The sequence below is a fragment of the Vanacampus margaritifer genome, chromosome 4 (assembly GCF_051991255.1).
Source record: "Vanacampus margaritifer isolate UIUO_Vmar chromosome 4, RoL_Vmar_1.0, whole genome shotgun sequence".
NCBI classification, from domain to species: domain Eukaryota; kingdom Metazoa; phylum Chordata; class Actinopteri; order Syngnathiformes; family Syngnathidae; genus Vanacampus; species Vanacampus margaritifer.
This window is the reverse complement of record NC_135435.1, coordinates 6,996,968-7,019,445: the sequence shown is the minus strand read 5'-3', so window position 1 is coordinate 7,019,445 and position 22,478 is coordinate 6,996,968. Positions and strand designations below refer to the sequence as shown.

Sequence of the window (22,478 nt, the reverse complement as noted above, 5' to 3'; positions counted from 1 at the left end):
CGGCTCCCCTCTTTGGTAGAGATTTTCATACATGCCAGATCCACCACACCAGCATCTATTGAAACTCAGACACAATCTGCTTCTTCCTCAGGTCATTGAATCGGTGGAGGCTGGTGTCTGTGGATCTCACTCTGCTTCGTCTGTCCTTCCTTCCTTTCCTCAGTCTCTCCTTTGGTCTCTTGAGGTCTCCCTGATTTGTTGGAATTTAGATGTCTCTGGGGTTGGTGAAGGACTCTGGTTGGTGGCCTGGTGGGTGGTGTCTGGTCGGTGCTGGATGTCACTTTCCTTTCTTTTCTATGGTCCTTCCTCGGGTCTCCTGACGGCCTCATGACTCTGGCTGGAAGTGTTCGGTTTAGGTGAACGGTATGGGATTTTTTAATAGGTTTTAGGTGAACTAATTAATACACACACACACACTCGCACGCACACACGCACATACAAAAAAAAAAAAAAAGACAAGACACAACATGAAAAAAAGTCAAATACAAACGTAAAACAAACACAAGGATGAGAAGGAACCTTAATGACAAAAGTCACCAAATGACTTCTTTAAAATGTATTGATTTATTTTTTCATTCAAGTACATTTACATTACTGCATTATGTAAATAAGTGCCAATGCGTTTAAAATGATATGCTGAGTCTTTCAATTTGCTGTCGTGTGACGCACGTATCACTGGTGACCTCAATGGGACCTGTGTCATGAAGTTTCTGATTGGTGAAAAACAAAAAAGCAATTAAAAGGCTACATTATCTAGTAAAGTAGACGTGTGTTTTACAGCAAGTGTTTCTTCATAAAGTATCAGACAAAGTGTTAACTCACAGCACTCGTAAAGTTTGTTGACACGTGCATAATCAATGGCACTCATCTCTGTCGCAGTGCCAAAACTTGTGACACAACGATCTCTGGCAACGATGGTTGGTTGGCCATTTTTGCTAAAGTCATATCTACAAAAAACAGAATTTAAGCTGTGGGTTTAGTCATCAATTTACATCACCACAATATTAAATTGTTATAAAATAAATGTTAGCATCCATGTTTTTGAAAATTTTACAAAACAAATGACAATATATATTACATGTACATATTATCTATGGATCAAACATCTGTTGTGAGTGGATGTTAGAAAACAACAAGTTAAAGGCGTGTACATAGAAATGGATGGGATTTTTTTCATGGTTGGACAGATTTACTCACTTGCCGTAATGCATCACTGAGTCAAAATCATAGGGTGTACCCAAGTTGTTTGTGTTTGAAATCCGAAAGTTTTTTTCCTCACCTGCATACAAGGATAAAGCAAAACAAAACATGGAACTTCATTTAAAATTCTTTCAGTAAGACGTAATACACATGATAATGTGAATGCCATTCTGACAAAAAGTATCCATCATCCAATTGACAGTAAGCGTGAAGTGGTTACTTTACACCAGCAAATTTCCGGAGCCATTTTACAATATGCTCTCTAGTGCTTCCAGTACTAGTCCTGTACAAGATATGTTGACAAGCTGACCTGGTTGAATGTTCTGAAAATTAATGATGACGTTGGCGTCTCTGTCGGATCGGACGTGCTCATGATGGAATCCAAGTGCATGGAGAACCTCGTGCTGCACAATGCCTTTGAACACACAACCGTTTTGCTGCAAGGAGATTTTCTGTCCATGTACTTGTCGACCAAGGTAGGACCAACACCTGGCACACAAACAAACAAAATCAAGTGATGTCATGATCTTATTGACTTATCTGAATTCTTAAGTTTCAGCAAAATGGAGGGGGATGTAGAAAATACTATATTTCAATCAATGGTTCTTCACTTGGGTTTGTTCGAGCCCCAGATGTTTGGTGAGTCAGTCATTGCCATCATTGGCTGCAGGTGATCACGCTACATTGCTTGGCCTATCTGTGCTCAAGGTTATTTTAGTTATCGAAAAAAACTAAAACAAAAATTCCAAAAACAATGTCATTAATAAAATAAAATAAAAATGAAAATGCTTCTTAAAAAAACGAAAATGAACTGAAACTACATTTTATGTTTACAAAACTAACTAAAATTAAATCTAATTATGGTAAAAAATGTCCTTAATTTTAGGCTTTGGTAATTAATTTAATACATGAGCTTTTGGGGATGATTTCAAATGTGATTTTAAGTATATTTATTCCGATATTAACTGGAATAAAGACATTTGAAAGTGTGTCACACAGAAGTAATGTCATCTAGCAGCAGCCAATAGAAAAACACCTTCAGATGAAGTCGCTCCAATTTTGCCTGCTTGACTTTTGATGGCTCGGCTCACCTGCTTTTTCATTTAACTCAGTTCAAATGTGACGCTAGGTAAGAAATGTGTTACTTTTTTCAATTTGACCATGCTGTTTGTTAAATATTGCGCAAAAGTAATACACAGTAAAAAAAAAAAAAAGAAAGAAGGATGGAAACTAATACTGAAACGAACTACAGTACAACTACTGTAAACTAAAAATCAACATTTAAAAAAATAAAATAAAACTAATGATAACCAACAGAACCACCCTGAAAACTAATTAAAATTAACTGCGAGTAAATGTAAAAAACAAAACTTGAAATGAAATAAAAACTAACTAAAATTCCAAAACTGTAATAACCTTGTCTGTGCTCCAGAGAATTTGGTTTGCTCACTAGTAACTGTTGTGATTTCCCTTCATACTGTTGAGCAAAACAAGAAAGTGATCGATATGTGCAATATGACTTCACATGTCTAATGCAACGTATGGTGTTCCGCAGGGTTCAATTCTGAGGCCTCGGCTGTTTTCATTGGATATGCTGCCCCTGGGCTCTATCTTGAAAAAACAGTGGTGGTTGTTTTAAAGTGTTCGATAAATATCAAGTTGAGTGATGGAAATCAGCATCCTAACTGCATGATTTGCAAAGTGGAGCAATTCTAGTCCATCAACTCAAAGATGGAGGACTTTTTTTGTGTGCACATTAGCTGAAAAACAATAGCATTGACAAAATAAAAACTTTCATGAACGAGTGTAGTCAAGGTCATAGAGTTGCTAAATGCTTATGTAATTCTTACCCAGTGTCAGATATGAAGGATATAAAGTTTGTATCCTTTTCAGTCTTCTTGACAAAGCGAATGCAGGTTGTATGCTTTCCTTTTTTGAACTCTCTCAGGGCTTTTTTTATTGTTCTCTTCTGTTTTCTGGCTGCAGACACACACACACACACACATACATACTCAGTTATCAAAGTGCTACTTAAAGTAACCCTTTAAGGATGAGTCACTTTGTCACTAAACTGAAATTTCTTTGACATAAAAGCTAATCTTACAGTGGACAAAATTTGAGCTCATCAATGGACTATTATATAAAAACAATTGTCAAAATATGATGATTCATTTTTTTAAATGAGCTTTTTTAAAATATATATATCCTGATGTTAAATACGGTAGTATTATTCATGATTCTATGCAGTGTGCGGTCATTTAATTAGAAGTTTCTGAAGTGGGATTGGTCTCAACACATGTCCCATTGTTTATTTAGCTGGAAAGGACCCAATGCCAGATACATCAGTTTATGGTAAGCTTGATCATTTATCACTTTTACACTTAACACTGAGGTCATAGTGCCCCATTACAAAGCCACTGCTGGGGTCCAAACCCTGTTTGGGTATGGGGAAAAAAAGGGGCTTTGTATGGATAGGCATCTAGTGTTCAAATCATGCCAAACAAATCATTTGACGGACTTTCTTTGGCGACCCCTAATGGGAACAAATGTCACAACAATAACAGCTGAGGGTTACATTATGACTTACTGAACACATTGGAGATTTCATAGGGGATTTTGACTTTCCTTCCGGTTTTAGGCCATTTACATCCCGCCCTGGTGCAGGGGACAGCATTGTTCAAAATACCATCATCATTGTCCATGTTAACCATAATGTCCCCGTGTATCAGGTGGGCGGCTGTAGAATGACAGACAACAAATATTCAGACAGTTAGGTATGTCATGTTTAACAGACAGTGTCGTTCAAACTGTCATTAGGTCAATATTTCCATGATATGTCCGCAAAATTCTGCCTTTCATTGACATGTTTTATTTTTCAAATGAAAATACTTACTTGAGATAACATTTGCATTTGCCTTTTCAATTTTCACAAAAGTCCCAGATTCTTCTGGAAAAATAACGGCAACAAAATGCAGTCACAAAGAAGCACTATAACAGTTGTACAGTTCCATATGATTTTACGTACCAGTTGTCGTTCTGCTTTTTCTATTTATTGCGACCTTAAACAAACAAACACACAAAAGATAAATCAGTTTTTAAATGTTGTTTTCATGGCTGTTTCATCCTAGTTCTTCAGCTCACAGATCACTCTGGTGTATTGTAACAACATGAGGCTCTCAACAATGGCATTAACAGTAAAGCTTGAGTGAAAAAGACGGACCAGTTGCAGAAGATAAAAAAAAAAAGGGGAACTCTATAGGCACTTAAGTAGTTTTGCGTTCATTTTTTATGGAAAGGCATATAAAGCAACAGGAAAAAAATCCTATAGATCCAAAGATGGAATTAGAATGTTCAGAACGTTCGCACGTTGTAAATCATGAATGTTCATTTCATAACCGTAAATACTTTTTGGCATTAAAAGTTTGAAAAATATTAATGTACTAAGTTTTATTTTTTCTTAGTAACAACACGATTTCAATGATAACAACTTCCAATAATTAAAATACTCATATTAGCAAAACAAATAAATGTGTCTAACGTCTTCACTGTCATTAAACAAATGATATGAAATCAACCCATACATACATTGCAAATACAATGCAAAAAGTTTAACTTAAACTTTGAAAACACCTAATTCTATAATTATCTACTGCTAAACTGTTTATTATGGGTTTGTAAACTTGATCTTACTGGAGAAACAGATGCAACAGACAGGAGCAGAACAGTGATGACAATTGGCGTCATGGTGTTTCTGTTGTCTAAAAATGAAGAAAAAAATTAAAACAAAACTGAAGGGAAATCGTTAAAAGTGTGTAAGTATGTGTGAGAGAGAATTTGACGTCAAAACAATGCAGGTAACAAAGGAGTAATACTTACCAGTTCTGCCAGGTGTGCTTTTGGTAACTGGTGCTTCATCTCATTTTATAGTTTGGACATAGGGTGTGTGTATTCCATCGCCTCAAATCAAGCCCTTATATGGAAGTTTCCATGGTTTGTTGTAAGGAATAATGACACTTTGGGCTGGAATGAATCAATAACAATAACAACACAATAACAAGTAAGGGTTTGTGTGTGTGTGTGTGTATATATATATATATATATATATATATATATATATATATATATATATATATATATATATATATATATATGTATTGATCTTTTCTTTCTTCAATTATTATTTTTGTGAATTGGTGAATTCTCTGCATTGTCATTGGTTCTAAATGCCAGAGAATGTCCTTTGTCATTAAGGGTAGTAAATGAATTATGCCATGAACTCCATTGTACAAGTCATTGTGGGGCGGCATGTTTCAGTTTTCCCATTTCGAAGTATCCTTGAGTAATGTACTGAACCCCTGTAGGTGAATGCGATGTTAGTGTGCAGTACTTTGAGGGCCTGAACAGGTGGAAAAGCGAAGGGCCATTTACTATTGAATCTCCTATCCATCATATTACTACGAATTGCTTGGTGGAAAAATTATGGTTGTCTGCCACCATGCATTTTTAATTTGTAAGTGAATTTGAAAAACTGAAAGGGAAAAAACATCATTAAAGAGTTCCGTCTACTCTATTGTTCCAGATTGACACCTAAAATGATGACTAATATTCTGGGCTGAAAGGAATTTGGTGCTCTACTGTAAGGTGCAATTTACTTGTCATTTGAAGAAAGGCTTATTATTTAGTTTTTTTCCGTGTTGTGCAGTTGGGCAATTATCACCTCGAGAAAATAGAATATTGTATTGGCAGGTCAACGTTTTGTAATATTTGCAAACAGTAGGCGCTAGTGTCCTTCCGGTGTTGGAAACTTGTGCCTGGGTGTGTTTTGCAGTACATACCATCATCTCTTTGTCTTTCTTCTTGCCTAAGAATAACGAGGAAGAGGTGATGTTAGGGGTATAGCCAGAAACATTTCAAGTTGGTGGCCAGGGTGACACAACATTTCACTGAGCGGCATTCATGCGTGCATGCATGTGTATGTTCATCTGCTCGCATTCCACGCTGAAACTGACAAGTCATTGTTTATCATATCATCCACAGTCTTTTAATTTCATGAAATAAAATGCGCATATATATATATAGAAACTTATATCCCACATAATACAACACATTTTTGCGGCGCTTCATTTACTAGCTATTTTATTTATTATTCATTGCTTTGCTGTTGTGTACTACCTTATAATCGACTTCTATCTCAATCACTGATTGGCTAGATAACAGCCAATCAGTGATCAATTATCACCACCAATTGATGGTCCATTCATTGAAATCACCTCTAAAAATCACAATGACACAAAAATCTGTTAATTCCTCACAATTCTAAATGTTGAACAAGACTGGTATACATATGTGTGAATTTTAGTTCATGAAACCATGACTCTGGATGGTATGAGAAAAAATGACTTCTCAGCCATGGGGTTTGCTTCCTATGGTGTGAAAGTAATGATTTAGTGATTGACATTGGCTGTAAAAATTGATGTGAGCGATGGTGAGATGAAACCCCATGAGTATCAATTTTACAGTCAAATGTGTCCACACATACTGACTTTTCGTCATGATTCATTTACTGTATGGCTTCATCAAACAAATATGTCATGTTTCAAAAGCCAAACACAGCTTTACATTATAACAAACAATCAATAAAGCAAAAATTTGACTCCTAAAAAAGGATTACCGTGAGAGGCTTTTGAAACAGGGTACCATGGAAGCAAAGTCAGAAGCCCTAACTACTTAGCTATACAGCCACATGACAATTTTGATGTTTTAAATACTTTTAACGTTACATCGGCCTATCATTTAAGATAAAAAATTTGCAGTCCAGTTTTTGGGAAGTCTCTTCTATAAATGAAAATTACTTCCAGTGCCCAAATTTATTTTGCTCGAATGTCAGTGTTTCCTGTGACAAGCGAGAAAAAGGAAATGGAAACCTGACAAGTGCCAATTCGAAGAAGTTGGAGCTTAATTAATTACTTCTCTAATCAGCAACTCTGTAAAATAACACCTAGTTTGGGGAACAATTTAAATCTGAAAATATTACAATTACACTTCAGGAGTTGAAATCTGCTCCCAAAAATCTCAGCGTGATTTTTTTACTTACAGGGTGATTAAAAAAAGAATACACCAAAAATCAACACGCAATATTTCAAAAATTCAAAACAATCAAAAACTCAAGCTTGGACACTTGTTGTACGTGCCTTCAAGTTTTGATTTCATGCTTCACACGTGGCCGATGTGGCTACCACCGGCAGCACAGACAACATCAAGTCGATATGAGAATTCCTCTCAAACGTGACTCAGGAAGTCATGGTCCACCATGTTGATTCTGCAGCTGTTATTCGATGATTCATTTTTCAACAAGTTGGAGCACCGCCCCATTAACATCTTGGGGTTCAAGCTTATCAGCGCTGAATTGGTAGGTAAGGTGCTACAGACCTTGCTCTCTACTCATGGCCTGCCAGATACCCGGACCTCACTGCATGTGACTTTTTCATGTTGTTGGGGGTGTTGAAGAAAATAATCTTTTTCTTCCGCGTGTTCGTTTTCTTTCAGGTAGTGAGAATGTTGGTTATCCGAATGCAGGCTGGAGCTCGGTGAACAGTTCCTTCGTAGGTTTTATTTTACAGAATATTCTGGACACAAGCGAGTTTACAGAACACAGCTGCTGCTTCTCGCAAGTGTCCCGATTACAGACACTTACAACTTTCTTATACTATCTTGAAGGGCGGTATCACAAAAGCCCCCACTAAACAGCCCACCTGGAATGCACCAGACATGAGATAAGACTTTAAAAACATCATTGATTACATTGTTGTAGAAATAGATGAGATCTCAGTCATGACGATAAGACTTTAAAAACATCATTGATTACAGACACTTCAACCACAGACAATGGCCCATTGTTGTGGAAATAGATGAGATCCCAGTCATGACGATAAGACTTTAAAAACATCATTGATTACAGACACTTCAACCACAGACAATGGCCCATTGTTGTGGAAATAGATGAGATTCCAGTCATGACGATAAGAATTTAAAAACATCATTGATTACAGACACTTCAACCACAGACAATGGCCCATTGTTGTGGAAATAGATGAGATCCCAGTCATGACGATAAGAACTTAAAAACATCATTGATTACAGACACTTGGCAGAAATTGCGATAACACTCACAAAGCTTTACTGAGGAAATAAGGAAAATTAAAACAGTTATGACCAAATCTGGGCAGAAGACCCTCTTCAGGGGGGTTGTAGGTGCTGAATATGTTAGACAAAGACAAAGTTGATGTTCCAACACTTCCAACTGCACTGTTGAATGTAAATAAACGTATTTTGCTACCAAAAAAACAATTTTTCCTTGTTGGTGGTAGTGTTTTACAGAAGTAAAGCACTGTTTAGGTGTTTGTGGCATCATTCATGAGGGAAAAAAGGTGTCAAATTCACTAGAGTGCTTGAAATAATATCGTTTAACAAAAAGTTTGATTTCTCCATATTTTGTTTCAAAACAGAGCATTTGCGTGAAACTAACCATTTTCTATTGTTGATTACTGAAAAACGGAATAAGGTAGAAACAAACTTTTTTTTCTGATGAAAGATGAGAGTCCAATCTTTTGGATTTGGTAGTATGTGTGTTTCCATAGTCCAAACACAAAATTTTCTGTGGACCTTGAAAGATCAGTCAAAATGCTTAAATCGGCTGGCACCCACGGCATCCCTTTTCTGAAAACGTCTGCCGGTCAAAGAGTTAATTGGCTCGAAGGGGAGGAGTTTTCCCATATCTTTTCGGAGCGCTGTGCAGCACTTTCTTTTAGATTTGAATATTAATCTTGTGCTATCAAACTTGTATAAAAAGACCCATTAGTCCAAAAAATACATATCGTCGCCCTCCTAAAATAATTGCCTTTGTGCAAAAATTATAATTTTTTGCCTAAATAATCTCATGATGCAAATGGTTGGTGGAAAGAAATGACTTAAGCAATTTATTTAAGAAGGTGCCAATAATAAGTTGAAATATAGATTTTTGTGCATTTATTTTTAAAAAGCAAATAAGAAATATAGGCCAGGTAGTAAGCTCTCTCGCACGTGCTGTTATTGTAAAAAATTTGAAGTAAAGCCCAGCCAGAGCCCACTTATTGCCCATATTTAGTTTTGCCTATCTACTGCCCACCCAAGTGGGGCCCAACAAAGAAGCCCACTCTCAGCCAGTGCTCAGCCAATGCCCAACTAGACCAAGTGGTGCCCATATGGGCCCCAACTGTATGTGTTCGCTGAGTATGTTTTCAAAATTCATGAATATGACCTGATACGTTAATAAATTACCAACTGTGCTCATGTTTAAGACTACAATTGTTCTTTCTTTGTAGCCTACTAAATTACAGACTCCCCACAATCTGATGACATGGAGGAGGATAAAGAGATGGACAACAGAATACCATAATTGATTCTGGACACTAGACTCAATTATGATCATGTTCTAATGTTTTAAACTTACATGTTCTGTTCACGATGTTCAAATTGCATAGGTAGAAAATAGTCCCCTTTCCAAAGCAGCCAGCAGAATTATATTTCATGAACAAAATACCTAGTTATTTCAGCCTGTAATGATAGCTACTATGATCACTAAAATATTTGAAACGTTTGAAGGTTAGCCTTTGGAGATTTTTGAACGGAAATAAGATTATTCAAGACGGGTTTGCAATGACTATCTTTAATATAATAGCGTGATGGAGACATTGAGTTATTTATTTTTATTATTTGTTTCTCCAGTCTGCCGTGGCGTTTCATCAATATGTCAACATGAAACTGGTCTTTGGCATGAAAAAAATTAAGAGCACATAGGTCACACCCCCTTTTTATTGATAGGCTTCCAAAAAAGCATTTAGTCATAAGCACAGTATGCTGGTTTAATGACTTTAATTGGATTTTTTTTTTTTTTATTGGGAGCAAAAACATATGCTCACCTTAAGTGCAAGTGTAGCCTGACTGTTCCCACATTCCGACTGGTTGATTACATGTTGCATCGGCCGTTGTGAGAAATGTTCTAATCTAAAGTTCAGGGTGTATCCCGCCTACTGCCCAGAGCCAGCTGGGATAGGCTCCAGCATCCCTGTGACACATGTGAGGAATAAGCGGTTCAGGAAATGGATGGAAGTTTATTTGATCGTTTATATGTGTTTCAATGACATTAACAATTCTTAAGAAATTACGTGCATTGTGCAAGGATTTCCGCACAGCCTGTGCTGTCAATGAATTTTTGCCTCTTCCAATTGTCTGATAAAGACGCCTCACATGGAGATTAAAAAATCCATCACACATTAAGATTCTTTAATTTTATTTTTTCGACCACCCACAGAACTATAAACAAGCCCTCTGAGGCAATGATCACACATGATCTCACAAAAACATCGATGACCAGATTTACATGTGTGCGCCCATCTTTACTAAGTGTTTCCAAAGGGTTCAGAGGCGGGAGTGTTGTAAGATGGAACATTGGCAAGAGAAGACTTGCTTTGGAAAATACTTCTTGGCGACAAAGACAGCCCGATTGTCTATAAGCGTGTACCCCCAATTAAATATTGATATCTCTTCCGATGAAAACAGCAGACATTCCAAAGGTATTTGAGTACTTAAAGATAATCAAGTTTATTTGCTGAACTTTGCAGACTTTAATTCCAGTAATTTTCTCAAAATTCCATCAGGGGGTTATGGTATATTGTGATTCACTCTAGGGAGTTCTCCACAATATAAATCTGGGACTGCTCCGCGGTGATTTGCTCGGGAAAGGTGGGAAATTCTGTACAATACTTCGAGCTGGAATTGTACACATTTGTTTTGACCAATCACGGCCACGGATGAAAATGTCGTCTTTGTTCTTGTCGAAGGGGGGGAGCAGGAACATCTTTACCAGCAAAAAATGCACGAAGCGCCTCTCGCTGTACAACATTCAACGAGGAAACGGTGAGTAATTATGCAAGAACAGAATTAATTGCAGCGGTGCTGGCTTCCTGGTCTCGTCACAGCTGCATATCACACCCCAAACACAATGTCGCTTTGTGATTGGTACGAACCATCGGTGGAAATCAACGGGCTCGGTACAAGATGTATTCTCAGGAGTTTGTGAACTCACAAATACCGCGAGAATTCATCTTGCAGAGCAAGGTTATCAGGGAGGATAGATGAAAAAATTCTTATTTGGAATTGTTGTCTTTTAAGCACTATATAAAAATAATTTAGATGTCATATCTCTTCTATTATACCAGGCATATTGTCTATGTTGTATATAGAGCAAATTGCATGATAAGGCTAAGAAAGTGTAGCAGGACTTAAGCTCTCGTCATCAAATATTAACAGGCATGTATTTCCTTTCCGATGCTTGTTCCGATGCTGTAACCATGATTAAATGACAGTTGGGCAATCTAATCGCCAATACATTCGCCTCCATTTTTTATACATCTGGAAGAAAAAAATGATTCAGATTAAAATATTACAAAGTCATATAGTGTATGTATTAACGTTGTCAACATTTAAACGTTGAATTTGATTCATTTTTTTTAAAGATTAATAGATTCTTGATTATCAAACATTTAAGTTTGAACAGCTCAAATACTACCACAAGAAAATGAGATGAAAAGTAAAGGTGTATATATCACACATGACACAAATTTAGCATTAAAACCTACCACATTCATATAGAGCATTGACACGTGCAATGTCATTACTGCTCATCTCCGTTGAAAGACCAAACATGAGGTCGGGATCACTTTTAGCAACAATGGTTGGTTGTCTTTTTTTGGAGAAGGTGAACCTGGAAGAAAAAATACTTCACATTATAGAATTATCACCCAATAAAAATGCAGGGTATTAAATAATGTGCAGGGGGTCTGTTATCATTCACTTTAGATTCCCCAATCACTCACTTGGTGTAATGCATGATCGAGTCAAAGTCGTAGGGAGTACTCAAGTTGTTTGTCGCCACCTTCTCAAAGTTGTTTTCAACTCCTGCACATAAAATAAGACGGGAAAAAAAAGTTGCATCAAAAAGTTGAATAAGCGTTGCTCTGAACACAAACTGTCTTTGAAGTTCTCCCACATTAGCTTCTAAGAGGTTATTGAAGAGGGTCTTCTACCCAGATTTTGTCATAACTGTTTTAATTTACTTATTTCCTCAGGAGAACTTTTATCTGTGGTTGAAGTCAATGTGTATTGAATGATGTCTGTAGGGCCTCCTCTATTTTCACAACAATAGACCATTTGTCTGTGTTTGAAGTCAATGTGTATTGAATGATGTCTGTAAAAGTCTTATCTCATGTCTGGTGAACTCTGGGGGCTTGGGGGTTTTGTGGTACCGCCGTTCAAGATAGTATAAGAATCTTGTGAGTCCGCTGTAACTTCGCACTAGTGAGAGGCTGCCATTGTCTGGGAACTCACTTGTGCCCGGAATATTCTGTAGAAAAAAAAGCTTCGAAGTGACTGTTAATCGATCTCCAGCCTGCATTCGGATAACCAACATTCTCACTCCCCGAAAGAAAACAAACACGCGGAAGAAAAAGATTATTTTCTTCAACAAATTGGTGACCCTGAATGCGTTTCGGGCTGAGGTGTTGGTCAGCAGACAGAACATCTGGCGCCAAAGTAATTAAAAGGTAAGAGGACACTTATCCTCCTAGTTGATTTTCTGTCTGTTGACTATACTCCGAGACCTTTAATTTGATTTGTGACTAAATTGTATACAGTATGAGATCTGGGTGAACAGATATTAGTAAATCTAAAACACAAGGTAGTTTTGTTCCATTATTGAATCCTAGAAATTAGAAATCCTTGTTTTTAGTTTTACTAAGACATTAAATATACAAGGTGGTTTTGTTCTGTTTTAGAATCCTAGAAACCGAAGTCCTTGTATATGGGGTACAAAGAAATAAGCGCATAAGAAAGAAGAGAAATAAGAGAATAAGAAGTTCGAGTGGTTTTGATAAATTAAGGTTTGAGTGCTTTTGTTTGGTCCTAGTCAAGCACTCTTGAAATAAAAGGAATAGTTCAACCACTTCTGAGAAATTAAGGCTCGGACACTTTTGTTTGGGAATTAGCAAGTGTCTTTGAATGAGAAAAAAGAGAAGGCCTATGGGAAACTGGTACCACAAAAAGACGTCACTGAAGTAAGAAAAAGAGAGAGAACAGGTAAAAAACGCGTGTGAAGTATGTGTGTGTGTGTGTGTGTGGGGGGGGGGGGTGCCTGAAAAAGATAGAGAAGGAGAGAAAGAATTGTTGAATAACTGGATGAGAAGTGTTGCGAGAATGGATGGTTTGTTTGGTGACATTAATGAGAAAAAAAAAAGGGAAAAGAAGGCTGAACTGGCGGGTTGTCTCCAAAAGAAATGAAATGACATCGTTTCACAAAAAGCTCTTTTTCTCCGCTTTTTGTTTCAAAACAGAGAATTTCGGTGAAAGTAACCATTTTCTATTGTTGATTACTGAAGAACGGAATAAGGTAGAAACTAACTTTTTTTTCTGATGAAAGATGAGAGTCCAATCTTTCATTTGGTAGTGTTTCCATAGTCCAAACACAACACATTTTCTGTGAACTTTGAAAGATCAGTCAAAATGCTTAAATCGGCTGGCACTGGCGACAACCCGTTTCTGAAAACGTCTGGCAGTGAAAGAGTTAATTGCTCTATTTCCCGTCACTTGATGCTCATTGGATTCAGTCTAATACATTTTTACCCACTTCCGTTTTGGAGCACCAGCTTCTGGATAGGCACCATGGCAGTGAAACAACCGACAGCGATTTTGCTGGTTACCTTCTTGATTTCTTTCCCACATCGCTGTGGTCCATGGATCCCGCTGATGTTGGTCTCTGTAACGTTTCACCTGTTGTGTTTCAGATGAAACCAGGACAAATATATGTTCCCCAATACTCTGTAAAAGAGGCTGGGATGATTGGCATTTCGGAAACAATTAATGGTTTGCTCAAAGCAGGAATGTTGTGTGAAATTTCTGGCTCTGATTATAACACGCTTATTTTACCCGTTGAGAAGAAAGATAGTGGAAAGTTTTGCATGGTCCATGACCTGCGAGCGATTATTGCGGCCGTCTTAACGCCTACTTTTTCTGTCCCGAATCCTCACTCGGCATTGTCTCAAATTGCATCAACCCACACTCATTTCACTTGTGTTGACCTGGCTAATGCTTTATTTTGCATTCCACTTCACCCTTCAATGAAGCAATTTTTTTCTTTCACTTGGAATGGTGTTTGCTATTCCTAAAATCGCCTGCCTCAAGGCTTTGTCCTTTCACCTGGACTCTTCAACGACTGTCTTCCAGTCAGTTGCTGTCTCCACTTGAACTGCCCCCTGTTGTTCTCCTGGTGCGGTATGTGGATGACCTCTTGCTGGCAGCTCCATCTGAAATTTCTTGTCTTAAAGCCACCAGGTCTTTGCTCTTCATCTCCTTGAAACAGCATCTTTCCACTGCTGCAGCTTTTGTGATTCCTGATTACAGTCGCATGTTTTATCTTGACGTGTCTGAAAAGGTCAGCAGTGTTTCTGCTGCCCTTTATCAGAAGGGGAAAGGAGGAAGTCGACAAGTTAAGTTTATAGTAATAAAATGTAAAGGTTACTCTGGAATTAATGATTTTTTATCAGCAGTAAACGAATCAGCAGATCGAACAGCAAAAAAAAGGTTGCGGGGTACCGACCTACAATCCAACTAACTGTAAGTGAGTCTGAATGTGACAATCCACAGGAGGTGATAGTAGAAACAGCTAAGTTGTGGCAGGAAGAAGCAAGTCCAGAAGAAAAGAGTGTGTGGATGTCCAAAAGGGGGACAAAAAGATTAAGTAGGTATATGGCGGAAAGAAGGTAAATGTATTCCATCTCAGAAACAATTGAAAAATTTCTGAATCCCATGAAATATGCCATGTAAGGTGTGGATGAAACACTGAGACGACTACACACCTGATGGCATCCTTTCATGAGACAAATTGTTAAAAGTGAACTGCCGGACTGCAGTGTTTGCAGCAGGTATAACAGTATGCCTACATCTAAACCTCCCCATGGGCACTCACGATCCGGACGTGACTGCTCCTGGTAAAACATCTGATTAATCATTACATACCATCACATGGGTTTCCTTGAAAAATTTGATCAGACAATGGAACCCATTTCAAAAACAAAAATCTATAAGCAGGAGAAAAGCATTGAGGCTAAAACACACATTTGGTTCGGTGTATCATCCCCAATCCCAAGGACAGGTTGAGCGAATGAATAGAAATATTAAAGAAAAATTGGCTAAAGCACTGGCCTCATCAAATTTGAATTGGCTACAAGCTCTTCCTGTTGCGTTAATGAATGTGCGAATGTTACTAGACTCAGCCAAAAGCTGGACTCCTTTTGAATGTCACACCAACAGACCTTTTCCAGCTCCATTGGAAGAGACGCACGTTCCAGGACCTCCAGAACTCAAACAGCTAACATTTATTAACAAAAAACAACCAGCTGCTCCTTCAGAAATAAATGATTGTGATTATGGTTGAAAGTGATTAAACGAAAATGGTCTGAGCCAGTCTGGACCCCACGAGGTGACGGAGAGGACATCTTCTGCAGTTCGCCTGCACGGAAAAGGTGATATGTGGTATCGCAGGTCCTCCACCCGACCGTCAAGGACACCGGCTGGAGCCATTGTCCCTGCATCAGGCAATCACCCAACAACAACCAAGAAGCAAGCCGGCTCCCACTGACATCATTCAACAAAGGTTGAGTTCACAGTATACGGGCAGAATAACCCCGGTGACTCATCCTGGGACCAGGCAGTCTAACCTAAGGTCCTGAAGAAGCTGACAACGCCCTCTTTTCTTCAACCCAAGAACATCATCTCGAGATGGCTTCTAAGTGGAAACGCATCTCCATCTGCTGCTACATCACGACACTCTTTCTCATATTGACTTTTATGTCAATCTGGTATCTCTGGAAGCCCCTCAGTACAACCTTGAACGTAACGACAACACATCGTATAAAGCGAAGTCTTCTTATATGATGGTTGAGTCTATCGCTCCCCCAAAGGAGCCCACTGTTGAGGCATCCGACGAAGAGGACGAAGATCCCGCTGGGGTTTTTCTCTGAAATGTTTATCTTCTTGTGTCGGACTCTTTTGAATTCGAAAGAAGGATTGAAGAGGGTCTTCTGCCCAGATTTAGTCATAACTGTTTTAATTTACTTATTTCCTCAGTAGAACTTTTATCTGTGGTTGAAGTCAATGTGTATTGAATGATGTCTGTAGGGCCTCCTCTATTTACACAACAAATAGACCATTTGTCTTTGTTTGAAGTCAATGTGTATTGAATGATGTCTGTAAAAGTCTTATCTCATGTCTGGTGAACTCTGGGGGCTTTGTGGTACCGCCCTTCAAGATAGTATAAGAATGTTGTGAGTCCGCTGTAACTTCGCACTAGTGGGAGGCTGCCAATGTCTGGGAACTCACTTGTGCCCGGAATATTCTGTAGAAATAAAATCTTCGAAGTGACTGTTCATCGATCTCCAGCCTGCATTCGGATAACCAACATTCTCACTACCCGAAAGGAAAACGAACATGCGGAAGAAAAATATTATTTTCTTCAACATTATATAAGGTAGGCTCACCTGGAATGATGTTCTCAAACATAATGTTGACGTGATCATCTCAGACCGGACTTGCTCGTGGTGGAATCCAAGAGCATGAAGGACTTCATGTTGCACAGTGCCAAGGTTCACACAGCCATTTTTCTGCAAAGAGACCAGCTGTGCTCTTGACTGACGACCAAGGTACGACCAGCACCTGGTACATGCAGAGAGGATTTTTAGGAGGTTTGGAAATCGCTTGATCAAATTGATCTTCCGCTGTCATTTGTTTGAAGTCCCTTCACAGTGAAATCCTATACTTGGTATGCTATACATTAAATATTTTTGAAGATAACTGCTAAAAATGTGTATTGACTGAGAACAATGATTTACCCAATTTTGAAGCTATACTGTAGATAGTATACATTGCGTGCCAATTTTGAATGTAAACGAACAAAGGAATGCTCGTAGAAGAAACACATGGGTTGCAAGCATATATGGAAAAGATTTCTGACAAAGTCTATCAAAGTGTCTTCTGACCATTTTGTTTATCGTAAGTAATAATGTAAGAATGTTAAAATGCATCCCACCGTAATGCGATTGTGATATATGTGACCCACTAAGAATAGACCAATTGGTCAAAAGTTTAGATTTTGAGATTTCGCCAAACACCCTCCTTCAAGTCTCTATTTTCGTTTCCCAGCAGCCCAAAAGTTGAAAATGTTGTCAGTGTATGAAAATAAGTGATGAGTCAAGAATGTTGTTGTTGTAAACATGCTGGTGCTTGTTGCTAGTGCGGTCGGGAAACAAACAAACTTTGTCTCAAAATAACCTTAGATTCTTCACCTCTAATTGACAAATGATTTATATAAAGTACCGAACGTACAGAAGAACGTACGTTTTGGGATCGAGCCATCCTACTTCAGAGCATACGTGAATGTCGCCATGGAGTGCGGTTACTGGCAAATGTTGTAACCCAATCGATTCCATTAATCAAACAACGTTTTAACGTGTACCACTCCAAGGAGTGTTGATCTAAACCAGGGGCGGAAAACTGCGGTCCTCGAGGGCCCGATTTCTGCAGGTTTTAGAGGTTTCCCTACTCAAACTGCAGCTGATTCCAATTAACAGGATCATGATCGGGCTTATTTAGAGCTTGCTGATGAGCTGACCATGACTCAGCTGTGATGAAGAAAGGAAATATCCAAAACCTGCAGGGCTCCGGCCCTCAAGGACCGGATCTCGTCATCCCTGATCTAAACTTTCCGCATATCCGTCCTTGTTTATTGGCCTACAAGTACTGTGAGAGGATGACATTAGCAAAAACAAAATAACATTTGGTGGAAAAACAACAGCAGTCACTGTAAAACTAGACACACCAAATGGCGCTGACTTGTGAGATCCTGTCATCCCGTGACGTCAGTGAATACTGTCTATAGCTTTAAACGTATTGTGGGATTAACCCTAACCAGATCTAGAGAAGAAGTGCAGGTAGCTTCTTTGTCACCAGCGCCTCCACATAAAGCGAATAAAGGTGTTTTCGTAGAAACTCAGTAAAGCACGAATGATGATTGTGCGCTCTTGACTCTCTGTGGAGACAAATATTGAACTGCTGAAAATAGTTCTCTTAGCAACAACAAATAAAGCAATTCACAGTCTTAGTCTTAGTCATAGAGGTCTGCTGTACATACATTAACAGTCTGAACATTTAGTAGGAAAATTGACTTTATTTACAACAGCACATGGACTATATCAGGGGTACTCAAATGAAAATCATCTTATCTACTGAGGTCGGTCATGCCTAGTTGTTTAAAGTTGCACTCTAGTAATAATCTTCATATTCTTAGTCCCTGTTGCTCTTCTGCATCATCAGCCGCCCAAGCTAGTCTAGACACATAATACGATAATTATATGTTGTGCTCCACCAATAGCTAGCTCAACCAGTACTTGGGAAAGCTCAAACGAGGCATAAAATGGCTCTTAGTGAAAAATGTCATTCATTGTACAAAAAAATATATAACTGAAATGAAAAAATACAAAATTGGTGCATGCACTACAAAAGGATTGCGTGAGGGACCCATGAGAAACTGTTATATTGTTCTCTTACTTGTGTTAACGTTTGCCTTTTCAACCCTTTGACTGACACCTAGGTTTTCTGTTGGGGGAGCAAATGCTGCTTAAAATAAAAAACAAAGGGTGTGTCTGACTTTTAAAAAAATCTGTAGTTTTCGTTCCTGTCAGTTAAATTCTTTTCTTTTACGGGGTAGCATTCTCAAGTGAGTTTTCAGTTGTTTTGTTTTGTTTTTTAGCATTCTCACAAACCACACAAGTGTAAAAAGGATTGAGCAAATATCAAATGTAAGCACAATAAAACACACTGCCATAATTTTGTCAACAAATGAAATCTAGCTGTGTTGATACACGGTTGGAATACTGAGAAGTTTTGCAAAAAGAAGTCAAAGAAAAAGAAAAACACACACCTAGAATTAGTCATGTAATGTTTACTGAGCTAAGGTCTTGGAAGAACTAATATATGATGCATATTTTCCTTGAATGTTTTCCTTTGATTTAAAATTGGATGACCCCAGAACAAGGTCGTTCAAACAAAACTTTCTTGCTTCAAACTGCCTATTTTCCCTCTGTTGTATGTAAAAGCAACATTAATAATGTCAAAATACAAACAAATAGTGGTGATAGTATATGCATAATATGCCCAGCGGTCACTGATTCAGCGTTGAGGCACTTGTACTGAACTTTCCATATAAGAGTTTGAGAACAAATGTGATTGTTTTTGTGTCATGGGAATGTGGTGTTACTACATAGCTTATGCATTCGACGTCTCCTCATTTGTTCATAAGCAATAATGGTGCCGTTGTGTTCAAAACAATAGCAGTTGGAAACATTGCATAATATACAGTAAATCAAAACATAGATACATTTTTCCATATTTTAGATACTTTCCCAAAAAAAGAAGAAAAGTCAGTATTGGGCTGAGTTTATTTGAACATGAAAAATAATGAAAACAAAAAGAAAAACAGTAATAAACATGCAACCATGTCTCCAGAAAAAGAAAAAAAAACATATAAGAACAAAATAAAATAAAAAATAATTACAAAACAAGCAAAATTCAACAAAGCGCACCTAATAAAAATTCAAAATAACTTCATTTTTCTATACAATCCCAAATATTTAATTAGGATTTAGCATTCTTGTGAATCACTAAACCAGTATTAATTGTACAAACAGTGTTATCTATGTAACATTGTGTTAAAAAAAAATCTAACCTAACCTATTCCAACCCAGTATGATTTGACAATTGACAATTTGACGTGGGCATTCGCACCGTTGCGGGAGTGCTTGCCAGCTAATGTAAGTGACTCCCCTTATACACTTTAAAAACAGCGTGCTCAGTCTTTGCGGAAACAGAAATAGACTTGCTGGAGTTCACGCGCAAAAAGCAGACCTCCTCGGGTGGATGATGTAAAGTTGGGCAGGATGATCAGATTGCTGCTGTGGAATGCGCATTTCATCACTTTCCAATGTGATCGATGATAAAATAAATAAATTAATAATAATAATAGTAAAAAATAATATTAACACCAATAACAATTCAATTCAGTTCAGTAAATTTTTATGATGATTACGAGGGTTCGATGCACGCTGTTGTCATATTCATGAATGAAATACAATGACATCCACCAAGCTCAGAATTTGCCTGCACCTCGATCAATTCCACAAAAATTAGGTCACACCATCTGCACCACAAATTAGACTTGCTTTTAGCTGGTCTGCTGATAAACCCTCTGTTCACTAAAATTCCCAAACCATAGCATGAAAATAAAGATGAGAAAAGACACAGCGTTTTTTATTATTTATTTATTTTTTACCCCCAAATGTTTCTATTAGATTAAGGTCCAGGGATTAGATTTACCAGATTTTCATTCTTTTTTCACCACGCCATAACTTGATTTTGTGGGTGTATAACCAAGATGCTGCTCAAAGTATTTTTATGCATGCAAGCTGATCCATGATCCACCGAATGTGGTAAATAAGCCCAAGAAGATAGTGAGGGAATCATTCTTATGTTGCAATTTATTGCTTGTAACACCACTTTCTTCAGTGCACTGTAATGGCCAAATTTCTGCACACAAAAAGAACAATTTTGCTTTCATCAGTCCACAAAATATTTCTCCATTTCTTATTTCCATCACAGTGTGTAGTGATTAGACTTTACTCTTCACTTCACTTCTTGTTCAGGTCGTCATTTTTAACGATTTGTCTGTTGAAAGACGAATTGCTTGTAAACCCCATACAGAAGGTCACAACCCAAAATAATTATTCATCATGTGAAGCAGCTATGGTACCCAACATCTGTAGTGTATTCATGTAAAAATCTAAATACAAATCTTTCACAGCATTGATAATATCATCATGTCATTTGGGCGTATTCAGGGATGCACATTATGCCTTTGGTCTGGTTTTTGTTTGGTTTTTGACTGTGCACAAATAGGTGGCGACTTGAATTGAGATGCAAATTTGCTGAGTTATAATTTTTATATGACAATAGCTGCGTTTTCATTACAGTTTTTTCGCAAAAATAAAAGCGATATTGTACTATTTTGATAAAGTACAATTTCGAATTGCCGGTGTTTCCATTGAAGAGTGTTTCCTTCTGAGGCGCAATTCTCGTAATGTCCCGTCTCGCGGGATTTCGCAGTTATGTAGGAGGTGCTTATGATGTTTACGGAAGAGAGAAGACCGGAGTTGTTAATATTACTTAAAAAACATCTCCCTCCCCTCACCGGGCGGGTTCGGCCATTTGGTGTTGGTGTGTGTTTGTGTGTGCACGCTAACTCATGTTATGGTGCGGCCAGATGGATTTCAACGACAACGTGCGCCGCATGTCGTTCGTTTGCTCACTGCCAGGGGCAACGGCCATTTCTCATGCAACAATATGGGACGTACGTTGAACGGCGGCATATTGGTTCCATAACTGAATCGCTTTGTGCTTAAAAAGACTTGTTATCCCCTCCGGAGGCAGTGGCCCCGTATTTCCTACTTCCTTTCCTCCGTGACCGGGCGGGGGTCACATGACTACAGGGAATGTGCAAAAAGTGTTTCCACTACACTTTTGCGAAATACTTCTATTTCGACACGTCTTAAAAACCACCTGAGAATGAATCAGCATATTGTCATGTGTAATAGTGTCACATGAATGTTTGAATGGGAATGCATGTGACGTATGTACTTATGTGGTAAGTCTTCGAGAGTAACACTCGGAAATGTTTGCGTGTGAATAATGCAAAACAGGACGAGGCATTCCGCCCTCGAGCCCTCGTATCACATGTAGAATGAATGGGTTTGTCGACGCTGAGCAGTGCAGTGTAGGGCTGCAGACTAACCTTTTTTATTACCGCTGTAACGAATATTGCCCGTCACCCTCAATTTTTCCATTTTATGTGCCTTTATAAACATTTCCCCCTGGGAAATGTGTGTGCGTCTTTTAACTCTGTGTTTTAAGTTCAAAAGGACTGTTTTGTGAAAAACACTACTTCACCTTTAAATTTTTATGCAGGATCGTGAGTGGTCGGCGGCAACAATGAATACACAGAGACTTGATATGCTTTGCTAGAATAACCGTGTCTTTTATTCCCCGCAAACAGCAATCAACATTTATACTGTGCTAGGATAATC

The 22,478-nt window shown here is 38.1% G+C and overlaps 2 protein-coding genes across 2 annotated transcripts; both read right to left on the bottom strand.

Moving 5' to 3' along the window:
* Positions 1-623: 623 nt before the first annotated feature.
* LOC144050293 (high choriolytic enzyme 1-like) lies at positions 624-4,921 on the bottom strand. The gene is made up of 9 exons (XM_077563415.1): positions 4,891-4,921; positions 4,226-4,259; positions 4,094-4,147; positions 3,788-3,937; positions 3,051-3,180; positions 1,511-1,689; positions 1,198-1,279; positions 823-947; positions 624-694 (listed from the first exon to the last, which is right to left on the bottom strand). Exons 4-9 carry the CDS (start codon positions 3,909-3,911, stop codon positions 624-626), a joined length of 711 nt encoding a protein of 236 aa, XP_077419541.1. The 5' UTR covers positions 3,912-3,937; positions 4,094-4,147; positions 4,226-4,259; positions 4,891-4,921.
* Positions 4,922-4,940: 19 nt separating this feature from the next.
* LOC144050292 (low choriolytic enzyme-like) lies at positions 4,941-21,764 on the bottom strand. The gene is given in 8 exon segments (XM_077563414.1): positions 4,941-4,958; positions 6,036-6,061; positions 11,877-12,001; positions 12,114-12,195; positions 16,827-16,868; positions 16,871-17,001; positions 18,232-18,410; positions 21,750-21,764. Coding segments are annotated over 8 exon segments (618 nt in total).
* Positions 21,765-22,478: the final 714 nt, after the last annotated feature.